Source organism: Mytilus trossulus, chromosome 3, assembly GCF_036588685.1.
Source record: "Mytilus trossulus isolate FHL-02 chromosome 3, PNRI_Mtr1.1.1.hap1, whole genome shotgun sequence".
Classification (NCBI taxonomy): domain Eukaryota; kingdom Metazoa; phylum Mollusca; class Bivalvia; order Mytilida; family Mytilidae; genus Mytilus; species Mytilus trossulus.
This window is the reverse complement of record NC_086375.1, coordinates 40097676-40113822: the sequence shown is the minus strand read 5'-3', so window position 1 is coordinate 40113822 and position 16147 is coordinate 40097676. Positions and strand designations below refer to the sequence as shown.

Genomic DNA, 16147 nt, shown 5'->3' with positions numbered 1-16147 from the left:
CAAAACTGAAATAAACAAATTATCAGATATAAAAAATCCCAGGCTTTGTCTAAAAGATATTTAGAATGGGTGAGACGTAGAGTGTTTATCGTTTGGATCGTGTAATATTTTTAAACATGTTGTCTGCAGCATTATAGTATTGATTTATATATATAACAGTTAATGATGATTACATAAAACGTAGGATAATCCAATTGACCATGTATACAAACCTTATGATTACCTTCGTTGTTGTGAAGGTTAATTTTCAACGTGAACTATTTTAGTATCGCTTGGGGAATATTGATAGAAAAAAATTCACATGATAATTTCAGCTCGCCAAAACTATTCTGAAATCATTGTGTTATTTGTAATTGTAATTATAGAAAATCTGTAAACAGCGTTATACCTCAGTTGCTCAAATTACTTTATGTTTTTTTATAGGCATACCTTCCGACGCAGTTCTTACACTACATCCAGATCAAAATGCGGATTTAGCATATAGAAATTGGCTTCTTCACATTTGTGAAGCTGATGTTGGGTATCCACCAGGGGAAGTTCAATTTGAAATTCTCAATGAAGGTGAAGCTGAATTTACAGTTTTAGATGCCAATATCGTAACCAGTAATGATGAAAGTGGCTCCTGTTCTGTAACAAAGAAAGTAGAGTTTGGAATAGACTTCACTGCTAATATGGACAAAGCAATAATTCGATGCAGTGTAAAATCTACCTTGTATCCTGAAAATCCAGTTATTTACTCTAACAATGACACTGTTTCCCTTATTCCAAGTAAGTTAGCATTTTCACGTGCACTACTCAAAAACTTCATAGCTTTTACTGAATACTCAAATTCTCATACGCATATGTTCATGAATGAAATTATCGACCCATTTTTAATCACAAATACAAATCTCACAGTACTGAAATTTGCTAGCCCTTTTAACATTGTCATATATTTTTCCACCATACTTCAAGCTTACCAAACGCTTAATCATGATAGCATATAAAAGCAAAAGCTCACATTCCAAGACTTTACTAAACTAAAATTTAAAGATAAAAAGCGCAAATTAAATCAGTCCAGTGTGATAAACAATGAACAATATGTGTGTAAACAGATAAATAGTAAAGGTTTCAAGTTGCCAGCTATGATATCTTTGTATCGTTTTGGAAAAAAGCATAATTTTGGAATGTTACCAGTATAAATATACATGAGTAGCGAAATTGAAATCTGTGAAAACCACCAGTGAAGGAATGCATATGGGTAAATAGGATTTTAGAATAGGTTAAAACTGTAATAAGCTGTTAGGGCATATGCATGTTGAATTTATACCGCACAGCCCGATATGAACCTTGAAAAAGAGTAGTGCATGTTCTATGGTATGATTTTGTAAGTAAGTTCATAATCAAAGCAGTACAGTTCTAGCCGTTTCTATGGGAAATTGATATATCTAAATATACAGAATTGCAACCTATAGTGGGTGGGAAATATAAGAAATTTTACTCAATTTAGTTTTCGTCATAAAATCTACCCAAATATCAAGTTTTATAGATATAGGAAGATGTGGTGTGAGTGCCAATGAGACAACTCTCCATCCAAATAACAATTTAAAAAAAAGTAAACCATTATAGGTCAATATACGGCCTTCAACACGGGGTCTTGGCTCACACCATTCAAACGGTGAAAACCAACGGTCTAATCTATAAAAAAAAAATAAAAGAGAAACGAGAAACACGTATATATTACATAAACAAACGACAACTACTGTACATCAGATTCCTGACTTCGGTACCTTTGATAAAAATTAACACCACTGGGTCGTACCAGTGCTGGTAGACGTTTCGTTCCCGACGGTATCACCAGCCCAGTAGTCAGCACTTCGGTGTCGACGTGAACATCATTTATGTGGTCATTTTTATAAATTTCCTGTCACAAAACTTTGATTTTTTCGAAAAACTACTGTACATCAGATTCCTGACTTAGGACCGGTGCAAAATACAAAATGAATGTTTCAAGAAAATAGATACGCTGTTTGGCATTTATTATGATAACAGATACAGTAAACATAGATTACCGATAACCCTGTATTCAAATTAAATTCATAATATATATATATAAGAATATAAGGTATGAGTGTCAATAAGTTAACTCTCTATGGTCAATGGCAAAATTTAGAGAAGTAAACAATTATAGTTCAAAATTAAATCTTCAAAACAAACGAAGACTTGAAACACGTCGAACGGCAAGCTTTCACAGGCCCCAAAAATGACAAGTGTAAAATCATTCAAACAGGAAAACCAACGGTTTATTTATATAAAAAAAAAGAGAAACAAATATATGCTCATTTCTATTTTAATTGGTTAAGCAGCGCTGAATTTTTTTCTTCACAGTCATTGAAACTCAGAGATCATTGATAATAATTGATGTTGGGGTATATTTGTCCTGTCGAAAATCCGTAATGAAGTCGTAACACCTGAAATTGCGTCATAAATAGACACCAGGTAGACATACTAAAATACCCCAATAAAACTAACAAAAGTGATACTTCTTAAAAAATTACAAAATATTTCATATTCAAAGACAAATTTGATGACCCATGGGCTACAACACAGTGACAAATCAGAAGCCCCTAGGTCATTAAACAAAAAATTGAGCCTTGCTATGATTTCTAAGGTCTTTATAGTCCAGTCAATCTAGCACAAATTTGACCCTAACCCAAAAGTAATTGCAACAGAAGATTTTTAAGTTTTAATCTTCTGCATTATGCCCCAAATATATACAGAAAAAAGTCCAATAAAATATAAATAAATGTTCGTATATGTTACACTTTGTCAAAACACCTATTCATAAACCATTTTGCGTATATATACATGTATGACTCATAGATATTTTGTTTTGCTACCTACTGGTTCCGAGCTATAATCTCTATGTTTCATCTCAGAGAGACATAAGTTGGTAATGTTACCAGTATCAATACATATGAGTTGCGGTCAAAATAAAATCATTGGCAGGATCACTTTGAAGGAAGGGGAAATACAGAGTTAAACTATAACTTGAAAGTTCGGGGTATGTACATGTGCACTGACCTTATAAAAGTAGTGCATTTGGTCATTTGATCTTTCCGCTTTAGGATACATTTTATTAATACCACTGGGTCGATGCCTCTGCTGGTGGACTATTAGTTCTAGAGGGTATCACCAGGCCAGTAGCCAGTACTTTGGTACTGTCATGAAAATATTGATTTTTTGTGTTATTAAAATCTATTAGAAGTTATTATAAATTAAGGAATGTATCTTCCTCATGCAAAGATCAGATTTCTTTCACGGATTTGGATATTCTTTTTGGATGTTTTTGATTATAGCTCTTCATCTTTTATATAAGCTTTGGAGTTCAAAAATTTTGGCCACGAGCATCACTGAAGAGACATGTATTGTCGAAATGAGCATCTGGTGCAAGAAAATTGGTACCGTTTATCTTTTTACTACCACTGGGTCGATGCCGCTGCTGGTGGACTATGAGTCCCCGATGGAATCATCAAGCCAGTAGCCAGTACTTGGGTACTGGCTTGAAAATACGGATTTTTTGTGTTATTAAAATTTGCTGTTACAAAATATTAGAAATTATTATAAATTAAGGAATGTACATGTATCTCCCTCATGCAAAGCTCTGATTCCTTTCACAGATTTGGCTATACTTTTTGGACCTTTTGGATTATAACTCTTCATCTTTTATATAAGCTTGGAATTCCAAATATCTTGGCCACGAGCATCACTGAGAAGACATGTATTGTCGAAATGCGCATCTGGTGCAAGAAAATGGGAACCGTTAATTTTATTACTTCCACTGGGTCGAGGCCGCTGCTGGTGGACTGTTAGTATCACCAGCCCAGTAGCTAGTACTTTGGTACTGGCAGAAAATACGGATTTTTTTGTGTTATTAAAATTTGCTGTTACAAAATAGTAGAAATTATTATCAATTAAGGAATGTATCTTCCCCATGCAAAGCACTGATTTCTTTCACGCATTTGGCTATAAATTTTGGACCTGTTGGAATATAGCTCTTCATCTTTTACATAAGCTTTAAGTTTCAAATATTTAGGCCACGAGCATCACTGAGAAGACATGTATTGTGTATTGTCGAAATGCGCATCTTGTGCAAGAAAATTGGTACCATTAATTCTATTCATATAGTGTTTTACAAAAATTCACCGCTTCTATTCATCAGAATGTATTGATTCTTGATATTTTTGCGGTCTTCATAGTATAACAAACAATTCTAATGGTGTTTTCATATCTTTTTTTTCATGAAAAACCACAAAAAAACTGACCAAAAAAGACAAATTTTTGCAAGAGTTATCTCCACTTCTAATGTAAATTTCCATAGGAAATTATAAATGCTGACTTTGAGTTTTTTCAAGTTTTAAGGGACTTTTTCTATGTATATAAAGGGCATAATGCTATGGATTAGAACTTAAACATTTTCTGTTGCAATTAGTTTGAGTTTAAATCTTAGTTTGAGTGGATTATTAGTATAGAAAACAATAAATGTGCTTTGAATTTAATCACTCTAATTTAATTTTCCAGTGAATTCAATAATCGGACTGGTTAATTCATACATTTTAGGTTTTGCAATTATGGCTTTGATTAAACACTGCTAGTTATATATTATCGACGTTTTTTAAGATATATAGTAAGACTTAGAGACAATATTTTAAACTGACCATTTGGGTTAACTATGAATTTTTGTATGCAAATAGGCATACAAGAGGGACGAAAGATACCAACGGGACGGTCAAACTCATAAATCTAAAATAAACTGACAACTCCATGGCTAAAAATGAAAAAGACAAACAGACAATAGTACACATAACACAACATAGAAAACTACAGAAAAAACCACACGAACCCCACCAAAAACTCGGGGTGATCTCAGATGCTACGGAAGGGTAAGCAGATCCTGTTCCATATGTTGCACCCGTCGTGTTGCTTATGTGATATGTGGATTTGAGACAGAGACAGGATTTAAAACTTTATATGATTTAAATTCTGTAATGGTTTACTTCTTATATTTACACTAGAACACACCCGTGATCTCACGGGTCCGTGACTGAATTAAAGTATATAACTATGCGCAAGCCTTATTTTAGTATTAGTATTGTCATCTGATAAAGTCATGCCGATTATAAGATACACAGTTTTCTCTGCTTTCAAATCTTTCTGTTTGAACCCGTCGAACCGGAACTTATCAATTATTGGTAATATTTATTATTTGGAAAAAAGAGGTCCTGGAATGGAGTCAACAGCATTGTCCTATATTAGTTATAAATAAAGTTGAATTCTTTGTTTCGCTGTTTTACGTCATGCCCACTAACAAATTGAAAACTGTACCTATACGCCTTATTTTTAGTCAAGATTTTTAGTAGTCGTATTGTTATCTTAGAAAGTCTTACTGGTTAAAATACTACAATAGGTAACAATTTGACAATTTAGTAGTGTCAACCTTGTGATTATGACCCGTGTATATAGCATATTAATCCTAAATACACCGTTTGGTGGTGCGCCTGTCAGATCGGCTGACAAATTGGACCTCGTAATTTTAGTATTATATATTTGTAGCATTCAGAAATGTTTTTAATTCGTTACCAAAATAGTTTCAAACAATCATCCTAGTCTAGGCATTACAATTTAGAAATATTTGCAAATGGGGTACATTGTCTTATCGAGGCCTTAAGGCTTTTATAGCTGACTATATGCGGTATGGATTTTGCTCATTGTTGAAGGCCGTACGGTGACCTATACTTGTTAATGTTTGTGTCATTTTGGTCTTTTGTGGATAGTTGTCTCATTGGCAATCATACCACATTTATATATACCACCATAAGGTGGCATAAAGAAAAGCCTTGTTGTCATTTTTTTAAATTAAAACATGGGTTGAGGTATATGATGATCTGTAAAAGAAAAGTTAGAGCCTATGCAGTGATTCACTTTAGACAGTGATTTTGATAAACTACAGTTGTGAGAAAAAGTGTTTTTCAAGAGTTAAAACCATGAAAGTTTTGAAAATTTGAGATTGATTATAATGGATCTTAAATATGCTTATGTCGCAATATATTTACATTGTATGAGTAAAATCACGGTTAATAAAGCAAACGTTATATTGTAGGTGATTTTTGTGAAAGCCATAATGCTACCTACAATCCTCATACAATAAACTGTAACTATTACATCCAATGCCAAGGCAATACTGTATATGGTCAAAAGTGTCAAAGCAGTCTCTGTTTTGGAATTACACAAAGAGATGGATGTGACTTCTGTTTTAATGCGATTTGTCCATCAGGTTAGTATGATATGTCGGCAGTTGTACACTAGGTAAAACATTGTGTTTAACATGTTTTTTGTTTGTTTCAAAATACGTTAGTTGTATTCTGCCTTTGAAGTAAATGACATTTACACGTTATCCGTTTTTTTATGTACTTTCACAATTGATACGTACAAATACCACAATTCTAAATAAAACTAGTAAAGTTTTCGTCTTATTTTTTTCGACAAACAAATTTGAGTATTTCCTTAGTAAATAAACTCATCATGAATTCCAGGATGAAAGTTTTATATTTACGCCAGACGCGCGTTTTGTCTACAAAAGACTCATCAGTGACGATCGATGTAATTTTGCCTTTCTTTTATTGAAGTATTTAGCTAAGCGACGTCTTAAAAAAAGTAAGAGGAGATATTCCCAGTCAGGAATATGACTGTTGAAATCGAAAAGTGCGTTCGGGTGTATATTAGCGTTTGTTGTTGTTAAAGTTCATTTTTTCTGCTGTTCGGTTGTTTAAGCAGTTGATTTATTTCCTTCGGTTTAAGTTTTTTATCCGAAATTGATTTCACTAAGTCAATTTTGACTATTTTACAGTGGTTAACTACTGTTGCCTTTTAAACTTGATGTTGAAGTTCTTACTATGAGGTTTTCATAGAGAATTTTCTTAAATTTGCTGTACCTTTTCTTTATGTGCGTTTCAGGATTTTGTCCCTTTACCTTAATCACATGTCATGCATTCTTTTACATTTCTATACAAAAGCCAATACCCTTGTGAACACGTTTGATTTCTTGTGATTCATTCATTTGGGATACACATGGATGGAATCCTGGATTCGTTTAGGTTGAGATATCTATAAGTATTGAAGAACACTTTTAACGGTTATTTCTTTATTTTCTTTTAAACAGCTTTTGACGTCACACCAATCTATGGTAACAATGTGTTTTAACCTCTGATAAAAAGGTTGACCAACTGAGGAAAAAGAAATTTGTCAAAAATCAAATATGTTATAGATACTAGTAATGCACAGTTTGATGTGTTTCTTGTCGTATAACACACCGAGGGGTGTCAGGATCGATCGAATTAAAGACCGACCGTAATGAAATCTTGTGTGGGGAAAACTTGACATCACGAGCTGTTACACAACAAGAAACAACTTAAAATATGCATTATCTGATTTATCTTACCTCAGCAAAAATTTGTTTGTTTTAAATGTTTTCGGGAATTGTATCCTCCTTTACCGTTCACTTTGTAAATATTTAGGTATAACACCTCCCTATGGCTCGTTTTTAATGTGAAATAAAACTCACTAATTAATCTAGATACATGAAAAACTAACAATAACTGTACTGTTATTATTTAAATGGTATATATACTACATGCGGAAAGATGCAACCGAATTTTTACGAATAGGCGAAAAAATACCACTCAGTTTGTGCATGTTGTAAGTAATTCATCATTTTAAAAACCTATACAAAAGGTAATGCTTTCTATTTTTTTTTCTCTAGTACCTGACATTTTTCTCGTAGAAAGGCAAATCAATTTTCAAGTTTTTTGACGGTTTTCCCAATAGAAATGTTTTTATCTGTTTTTTTAACAGTTTAGTTTACAAAACTTGAAAATCAGGATAACATATATTAAGACCCCCTGGATAAAGGAGGAATATTTTGTAAGTTAATAGAGCAATGATTGTTAATTTTAGTCTAATACACGATGGAAAGAATTGTTTTTGACTTAATATTTTCATAGTGTTAAAAAATGGAAAATTGTAAAATAAAACCCAGATGACAACAATACACAATTAAGTGTTTTAAGACTTTATAGTTTTCATTTGTAATCAAGGAACATAACGACCTGATGCCGGACATTAATTAAAGCCTTGAAGGATATTTCATTGTAAATTATATCGTCAATGTTTGTTTCGTCAAAAGGAACACATGTTGTTACGAAAGGAAATAACTCCATGTAGGTCTATAAGTTATGTCCTGTTTTGTCGGTTCGTTTACAACTGCATGCTATTCAAATCTAGTAGGCCCTACAAAGGCAGCATTTCTTTCTTTGTATATTGAGGTTCTGTCTTTGCAAACTTGTTTGAACAACTAAATGTCTATGCTCACTGATTCATGAAATACCATGCGGCAGTATAAAGTTCTTTGCAAGATTGCACTAGGATTAGATTAACAAATTATAAATACCTTTTTTTTGTTACTAAAGTTTTAGTATTTAAAAATAAAACTGTCGTTAAGACCACTTTAAAATCGATTTATCTCTCATAAATATAGGTAACTTAAACATGTTACAGTATGTATCCGGTGTTCAAAAGTCACAAATCGAATGAGAGAAAACAAATGCGGGTAACAAACTAAACCCGAGGGAAATACATCAACTATAAGAGAACAAATCAAAGAAACAACAAGAACACACTGTAGTGTAATAACAACAAATGCCAACTTACATAGAAACGAACTATTTGATAGAAACAACAACATACAAATGTATGCCCAAGTCTTTAATACAAATAATTCTTAAAACGTATGATTTTTTGGCGCACAATATAATTATACGCTTGGATATATCTTCTATTAACAAACAGGTATCCATAAAATGTGTAGATATCACTTGTTATATTCGTATAGCAGATTTTGGGAATGATAATTGTTCAAAAGCAGAGCGCATCCAATGTTTATGAAATTTTATGATATGATTTCCATGCGAGAAATATGTGTTCCTAGAATAACTTTTATATAAGACAAGATTTTGTAATCAAAAACTAAAGAAAATGCGAGAGCCAGGAAAAAAGTTCTGTGCATATATGATTAACAATTATTTTCAAATCCAGTCAAATTGGTATGTTTACTTGTAATACATTGTCATTTCCTTTATCAATATACTGCTACGCAAGTATACTGATTTGGGGTACCTTTAGTTTGCATCTTGATATCAGCTTGTCCAATACTAAACATAGAATATTGACTAAAAAGGTACAGTCTACATTGTCTACTGCTCTTCAAAAAATTTGTAACTTAAATAGTATATGTTAAGTAATTATTATGCCAACAAGCATTATGCAAATTTCACTCTTTTATAATTTTCGGTTCGCAACTTTCTTATGATAGCGTTTGAAAGTATTATAATATACATGTTGTAGATGAAAAAAATAGAAGTCAAATATAATCTATATAATTGATATTTGTTATAGATATAACCACGACAGCTAAACCAGAAACCACTGTACCTGTACCATCTATTGGTAAGAATAATGTATTGAAATGGAGTTTACTTTTATCATGTAGGATTTAAGAAATGTATGAACTTTACAAGGAATTATCCTAGTTGTGTAATGCAGTCGTTTTATCTATACTAGGCAAACAAAATCGATACCCACCCTAATAAATAATAATTTTTATTGACAAAATTTATGGATTGCGACTAGCTGTTTGTTTGAAGGGAGTCATACGTCTGTATGTTAAATCACTTTTACTTGGTTTTTTTTACCGGAATATAACGTAATTTTAGCGTATTTTTAAATTTGGAGCTGAAACACAGTAATGTCGTCCGAACACTGGTTTAAAATTCAATGAGGTTGGTTAAATATCCGGTCAACACAGGTAATCAAAAGGTGATTGAAGGTGATATATGAAAAAAAAAACGGTTTCATATGCCTCGTCTACGCCAAAAGGAACCTGATAGAGTAGTGAGAATGGTACAAGCAGGTATGCACCATATTGACGTCGCAAACATCTTTGGTGCTTCCAAATTGACAATAACAAGATTAATGAGTCGTTTAAGACAAACTGGCTCATCTAATGACAGGCGACGTATAGTGGACGTCCAATGACACAACGCTAAGCCAAGACCGTCAAACAAGATTCACTTATCTCAAGGATCGGTTTTTGCAAGCTACAATTACCGCAAGATAAACACCTTGGAGGCATAATCCAAGGATACAATCTAAACTGTACGTAATAGGCAATGAGAGTCTGGTTTGGGTTCACGACGTAAGCATTTACCCAGCGTTAATTCGGATCAATGCGTAGTGGATTCACTACTGTAATCAATACACGAGGTGGCCATACGCGATATTAACTCTTAAAATTTGGGTTTTGACAACGAGATATTTAAACAGTCCGTACAATAAGGAAATAATTGTGATCTGGTAAATTTGTTGAGTTTGTATGCTTATATATTATTGTTCCATAAAATACAAAACTAAAGTATCATTGTTGAAATTTAAAACATGTTTTTGATAAAATCTGGTATCGTTTCTTTTGTGGCTGGTATATATAGTTCCTAACATGCATGCAAGCACATTTATATTTGCAATTACAAGTGTGTCCGCAATTGACCTTTACGGTATCCAAACTTCCGGAATTTAAAAAGTGTCCGCAGTTAGGCGAATTTCCCTTTATTTCAATTTGTTTTGAGGATTTTTTTTCTGAATGTCTTGTTTTTAAGTTTTTTTAGATATGATTTTATAATTTTGTATTGTGTGAAGTCAATTTAAGAATGGTTTCGTTTCCATCTTGCTCAAACAGTTATAATGCTCTGGTAGGAGCAAAATCGAATGTAAATATTCATGACATTGTAAGACTATCATACATCAGCGTTAAGGAATACGAACCAACGGAAAGAATGGATACAATAGATTTAGATCCATTGCAATTTAAATTGACAACAGCAAATGAGCAACCCAACAAACAAAATGTGTTAATGTGACAATAATTGTGATCCAGGAGACCAAACTGTGCAAACATTCATCACAGCTACACAACACAACTGACTACAAATTCATATAAACTTACACGTACATATGAGACAGACACAACATTAAAATTATTGGGGTTGAAATTAAATATGACAAAGACGTCAACCAGGAAGATTTGTTTAATTGATAGTACACACGGTATATTAACAAAATGTATCTCGATATAGTACAAATTACGTAAATCGTATATACAAGTGTACGCAAAATCAAATAAACATTGTAAAACCTCATTGCGCCACAATAGCTGGATGCACAATACTTATTCCCAGCTAGAGGCATACGACATGGAACACACACACATGCAAATAAATGGAAAAATGATATGTAAATGAAAAGATGCGCAATTTCAGTACCTAGAATCATGTTTCAAACTGTTTTATTTTATTTCAAAGTAAACACTGATCATGAATGCTAACTATAAGGTGTTAGTATTTTTCGTTTAAATTGTTTTTTAACAATAAGGAAGAAACGTTGCTTGTGAAATACTGGTACAAAAATTGTTTGTACAAACACAGATGACGTTTTACAAATGAAGATTATCTGCAAGCTAATTAGCTTATACGCGGTGCATTATCACGTGATAATAGTTTATCTAAGCTGGATTTGAATAAACCTTTTGGTAAATTTAGGGCCCGGAATGCCCTTCCACATCGTGAATCATTTTGGCCTTTTAACTTAGAATCTAATATATACAAGCCTCCGGCATTTGAAATTATTAGTATTACCAGATATCTTTGATAAATTCATTGATATATAGCGTATCAACTTTTTTAATAGTAGCACGGCGAATATATCATGTGAAGCATAATCTGCTTACCCTTCCGTAGCACCTGAGATCATCCTCGACTTTTGACGGGATTAATGTTGCACTGTCTCTTTAATTATTCCTAAACCATATGTTGTTTTTCTTATGTAATATGATATTTGCACGCAAATTAAAAATTGAAATACAACCTCAACTTTGAATGAATATTAATGTTTGTCGACATTTGACGATTATTTATTGGCCTTAGTACTCACAATGAGTTATAATTGGTAATTGGCAAAAACACATATGTTGTACATGTGTTTATTGAAATGTGGTTGTTTTCCTGCTTGATCATTAAAAATTTGTTAAAATAGAAATACATTTTTATTTAAGATGTTTCCTGTACTGGTACGTCCGTTTTGCTGAACACTGGACCAACAAATATTGTTTGTGTAGTCAACACAACTTCGTTTGGTATGATGAATGTGACATTCACAAAATCATCTGGAGTAAATCCGTCACTTATTGCACGGATTGAAAGCGATGGTAGGGTTATATATACAAATTTCAGTGATCAAATTGTCGTTCAATATGCATCTTCAACAGTTACTGTAACTATCCAGAATGCATCGTGTCCATATGAGGGATTTTACGGTGTTGCAGTTGACAATGGTAATGGTTTGACAGGCAGAAAAGATGGTCAATTGTCAGTAACTGGTAAGTGGTCATTTGTTTAAAGTTCTATGCAGATCAGTTTTGATACAATTATAAGTTACATTTAAAACCATATCTTTTCAATGTTCTCATTTTATTTAATTTTCGTGGTACCTTTCAGATAAATTCCTGATTTAGTAGTTAGTTAGTTTTTCCCATGTGTCGTATGCATCTCAGTTGGCTCATTCTCCTTTAGAAACGGAGAAGATGCAGGTCATCGAAAGTATCATCAGATCTGTAGTTCCTGCATCGGTAATGACATGCGTTGAATTTAATATGCTTATTTGAATTAAGTATCTAAGGTTACAAAACATTCAGACAAAGTTAAATCTTAAATGAATTTGTTTATCATCTTGATGTTCTGTTTGGCCAGTCATACAAATCCTAACGTTTTTACTATCTATTTCTGTAGTTCCAGCTGAGTCAAAACTATATAATGTTACCTAAAATAAAACGAGGTGATAATAATTTATTAATTTATTTACAAAAATTGAATGTTTGTTAAAATAACATCACCATTATAAATTATCAATTAACTGGAATGAATGCTAATACATATCGATTCTTACATTGATGCCAGTGGATTATCAGATTTATCCAGTCGAGATAGTTAAATTATCAATTTTAAAGTCCGAGACGCCTCGGAGAGGACTTTAAAATTAATAATTTAACTATCGAGATTGGATAAATCCGATAATCCACGAGTAATATGTAAGAATCTGTTTCTCTAATGATTAAAAAGACGTTTTCTTTTTTTGTTAACCGAAAATCCCCTTCGAGTGCCTTTCACATTGCACGAAGTTGTCAATTTCATTAACACCTGTTATCAAATTTTGATGCATCCAGTTAGCTAAAAAAGGTCATGACCCTTAAAACCATCCAATGATCTTTTGAGATCACCAGCAACCACACGTTGATTTAATATAGATTCTTACATTGATACCAGTGGATTATCGGATTTATCCAATCGAGATAGTTAAATTATCAATTTTAAAGTCTGAGCCGCCTCGGCGAGGATTTTAAAATTTATAATTTAACTATCGAGATTGGATAAATCCGATAATCCACGAGTAACTATGTAAGAATCTGTTTCTCTAATGATCAAAAAGACATTTTCTTTTATTGTTAACCGAAAATCCCCTTCGAGTGCCTTTCACATTGCACGAAGTTGTCAATTTCATTAACACCTGTTATCGTATTTTGATTCATTCAGTTAGCTAAAAAGGTCATGACCCTCAAAATCATCCAATGATCTTTTGAGATCACCAGCAACCACACGTTGATTAAATTTTTTTATACAATGGGTTCGGAAAGGGATAAATTTTCATAGAGTTAGAGAAATTTTTTTATGCAATGGGTTCGGAAAGGGATACATTTCCATAGAAATAGAGAAATGTCTTTACAAAATCAATCGTACTGTTCTTTAATATATTTTAAACACATTGATTTATTTAAATGTACTCGCTGCTTCATAAAGGAAGTAAATTTTCTGAAAGAAAAAAGTTAGGTTCCAATTGTTATGTTATGTTTTTTTGTAAAAGTTAATTGACAACAAGTATAAGGTTCAAATTATATTTCAGCAAAACCAAGCGGACCTTTGGAATTCAAAATTCATCCGGAGCAGATTGCTGGCCTCAATACTGTTAGATCCGAAAAGTTACATTCGTGTACTGGTACTATCGGCGATCCGGGAGGTACAATTGGCGTTGAAATACTTCTTGACGGAGACGATAACTTTCAAACATACGAGCCAAGTTTTAAATCCATATCAGACACTCATGAAAATTGCACGATATATCGGGAATTCAAGTTTTGGATTGCCTTTACAGCGGCAATGAATAACGCAACTATTAGATGTAAGATAACAAATGACGAATACCCAACTGATCCGCCAATAAATTCTAATAACGAAAACCTCGCACTTGTTCCAGGTAAGTTATATTGTCATTTAGTTTTATCATCTTGGACATCGGAATAAATATGATAAATGTGTCCCAATAATAAGAACTAAATTTGTCTATATTAAATTTTCATACAGCGTATTTTCGATGGACAGAACTCTTTAAAATTTTCGAATCCTGTCCAAGGACACAGTTATTGTCCTTTGAATTTCGTTGTTTACGGATATAGTCCTTAGTGTGAACAGTGTGTAACTTTCATTTTGTAGCTCACCTGGCCGGCAGGGCCAAGTGAGCTCTTCCCATCACTTTGCGTCTGTCGTCGTCTGTCGTCGTCGTCGTCGTCCGTCGTCGTAATTTTTTACAAAAATCTCCTCCTCTGAAACTACTGGACCAAATTAAATCAAACTTAGCCACAATCATCATTGGGGTATCTAGTTTAAATTTTAAAAGTTAGATGTGTCCGGTGACCTGGCCAACCAACCAAGATGGCCGCTATGGCTAAAAATAGATAATAGGGGTAAAATGCAGTTTTTTGGTATATTACTACAAAAAACCAACAAAGCATTTAGAGCAAATCTGACAAGGTAAAATTGTTTATCAGATCAAGATCGATCTCCCCTTAAATTTTCAGATCAATCAGACAACCAGTTATTGGGTTGCTGCCCCTGAAATGGTAATTTTAAGGAAATGTTGCTGTTTTTGGTTATTAACGGGAATATTATTATAGATAGAGATAAACTGTACGCAGCAATAATGTTCAGCAAAGTAAGATTTACAAATAAGTCAACATTACCGAAATGGTCAGTTGACCCCTTAGGAGTTATTGCCCTTTATAGTAAATTTTTAACCATTTTTCGTAAATCTTAGTGATCGTTTACAAAAATCTTCTCCTCTGAAACTACTTGGCCAAATTAATCCAAACTTGGCAACATCCATCTTTTGGGTATTTCGTTTGAAAAATGTGTCCGGTGACCAGGCCATCCGACCAAGATGGTCGCCACGGCTAAATATCGAACAAAGGGGTAAAATGCAGTTTTTAGCTAACAACTCGAAAACCAAAGCATTTAGAGAAATCTGACATGCAGAAAATTGTTTATGAGGTGAAGATCTATCTGCCTTGAAATTTTCAGATGAATCGAACAACCTGTTCTTCGGTTGCTGCCCCTGAATTGGTAATTTTAAGGAAATTTTGCTGTTTTGGGTTATTATCTTGAATATTATCATAGATAGAGATAAACTGTAAACAGCAATAATGTTCAGCAATGTAAGATTTACAAATAAGTCAACATGACCAAAATGGTCGGTCGATGCCCTAAGGAGTTGTTGTCCTTTATAGTCAATTTTTTACAATTGTCAAAATATTTGTAAATTTTTACAAACATTTTCCACTGAAACTACTGGGCCAAGTTCATTATAGATAAAGACAATTGTAAGCAGCAAGAATATTCAGTAAAGTAAGATGTACAAACACATCACCATCACCAAAACACAATTTTGTCATGAATCCATCTGCTTCCTTTGTTAAATATTCACAAATACTAAAGTGAGCGACACAAACTCATTTTTGATATTTGTGCATAAAATGACATGTTAAAAAATAGTTGGTGCTGAATCTTTATGTTAAGAAGTGATTTGGTCTAGTTACAAAAAGGTCAAAAATTAGTACGTCTGAAGCTGTCAAACTGAATTTTAGATCTCCCCTTTACATAGAATTGTCAATGTTTTAGTT

The 16147-nt window shown here is 32.9% G+C and overlaps 1 protein-coding gene across 2 annotated transcripts in view; it reads left to right on the top strand.

Moving 5' to 3' along the window:
- LOC134711469 (mucin-3B-like) overlaps window positions 1-16147 on the top strand; it is a 65614-nt gene that overhangs the window by 36760 nt on the left and 12707 nt on the right. For both annotated transcript variants that reach the window (XM_063572072.1, XM_063572071.1), the window contains 5 exons: window positions 424-768; window positions 6140-6313; window positions 9490-9540; window positions 12197-12520; window positions 14098-14448. In XM_063572072.1, the coding sequence (XP_063428142.1) occupies window positions 424-768; window positions 6140-6313; window positions 9490-9540; window positions 12197-12520; window positions 14098-14448 (1245 nt within the window). The remainder of the gene's footprint in view (window positions 1-423; window positions 769-6139; window positions 6314-9489; window positions 9541-12196; window positions 12521-14097; window positions 14449-16147) is intronic.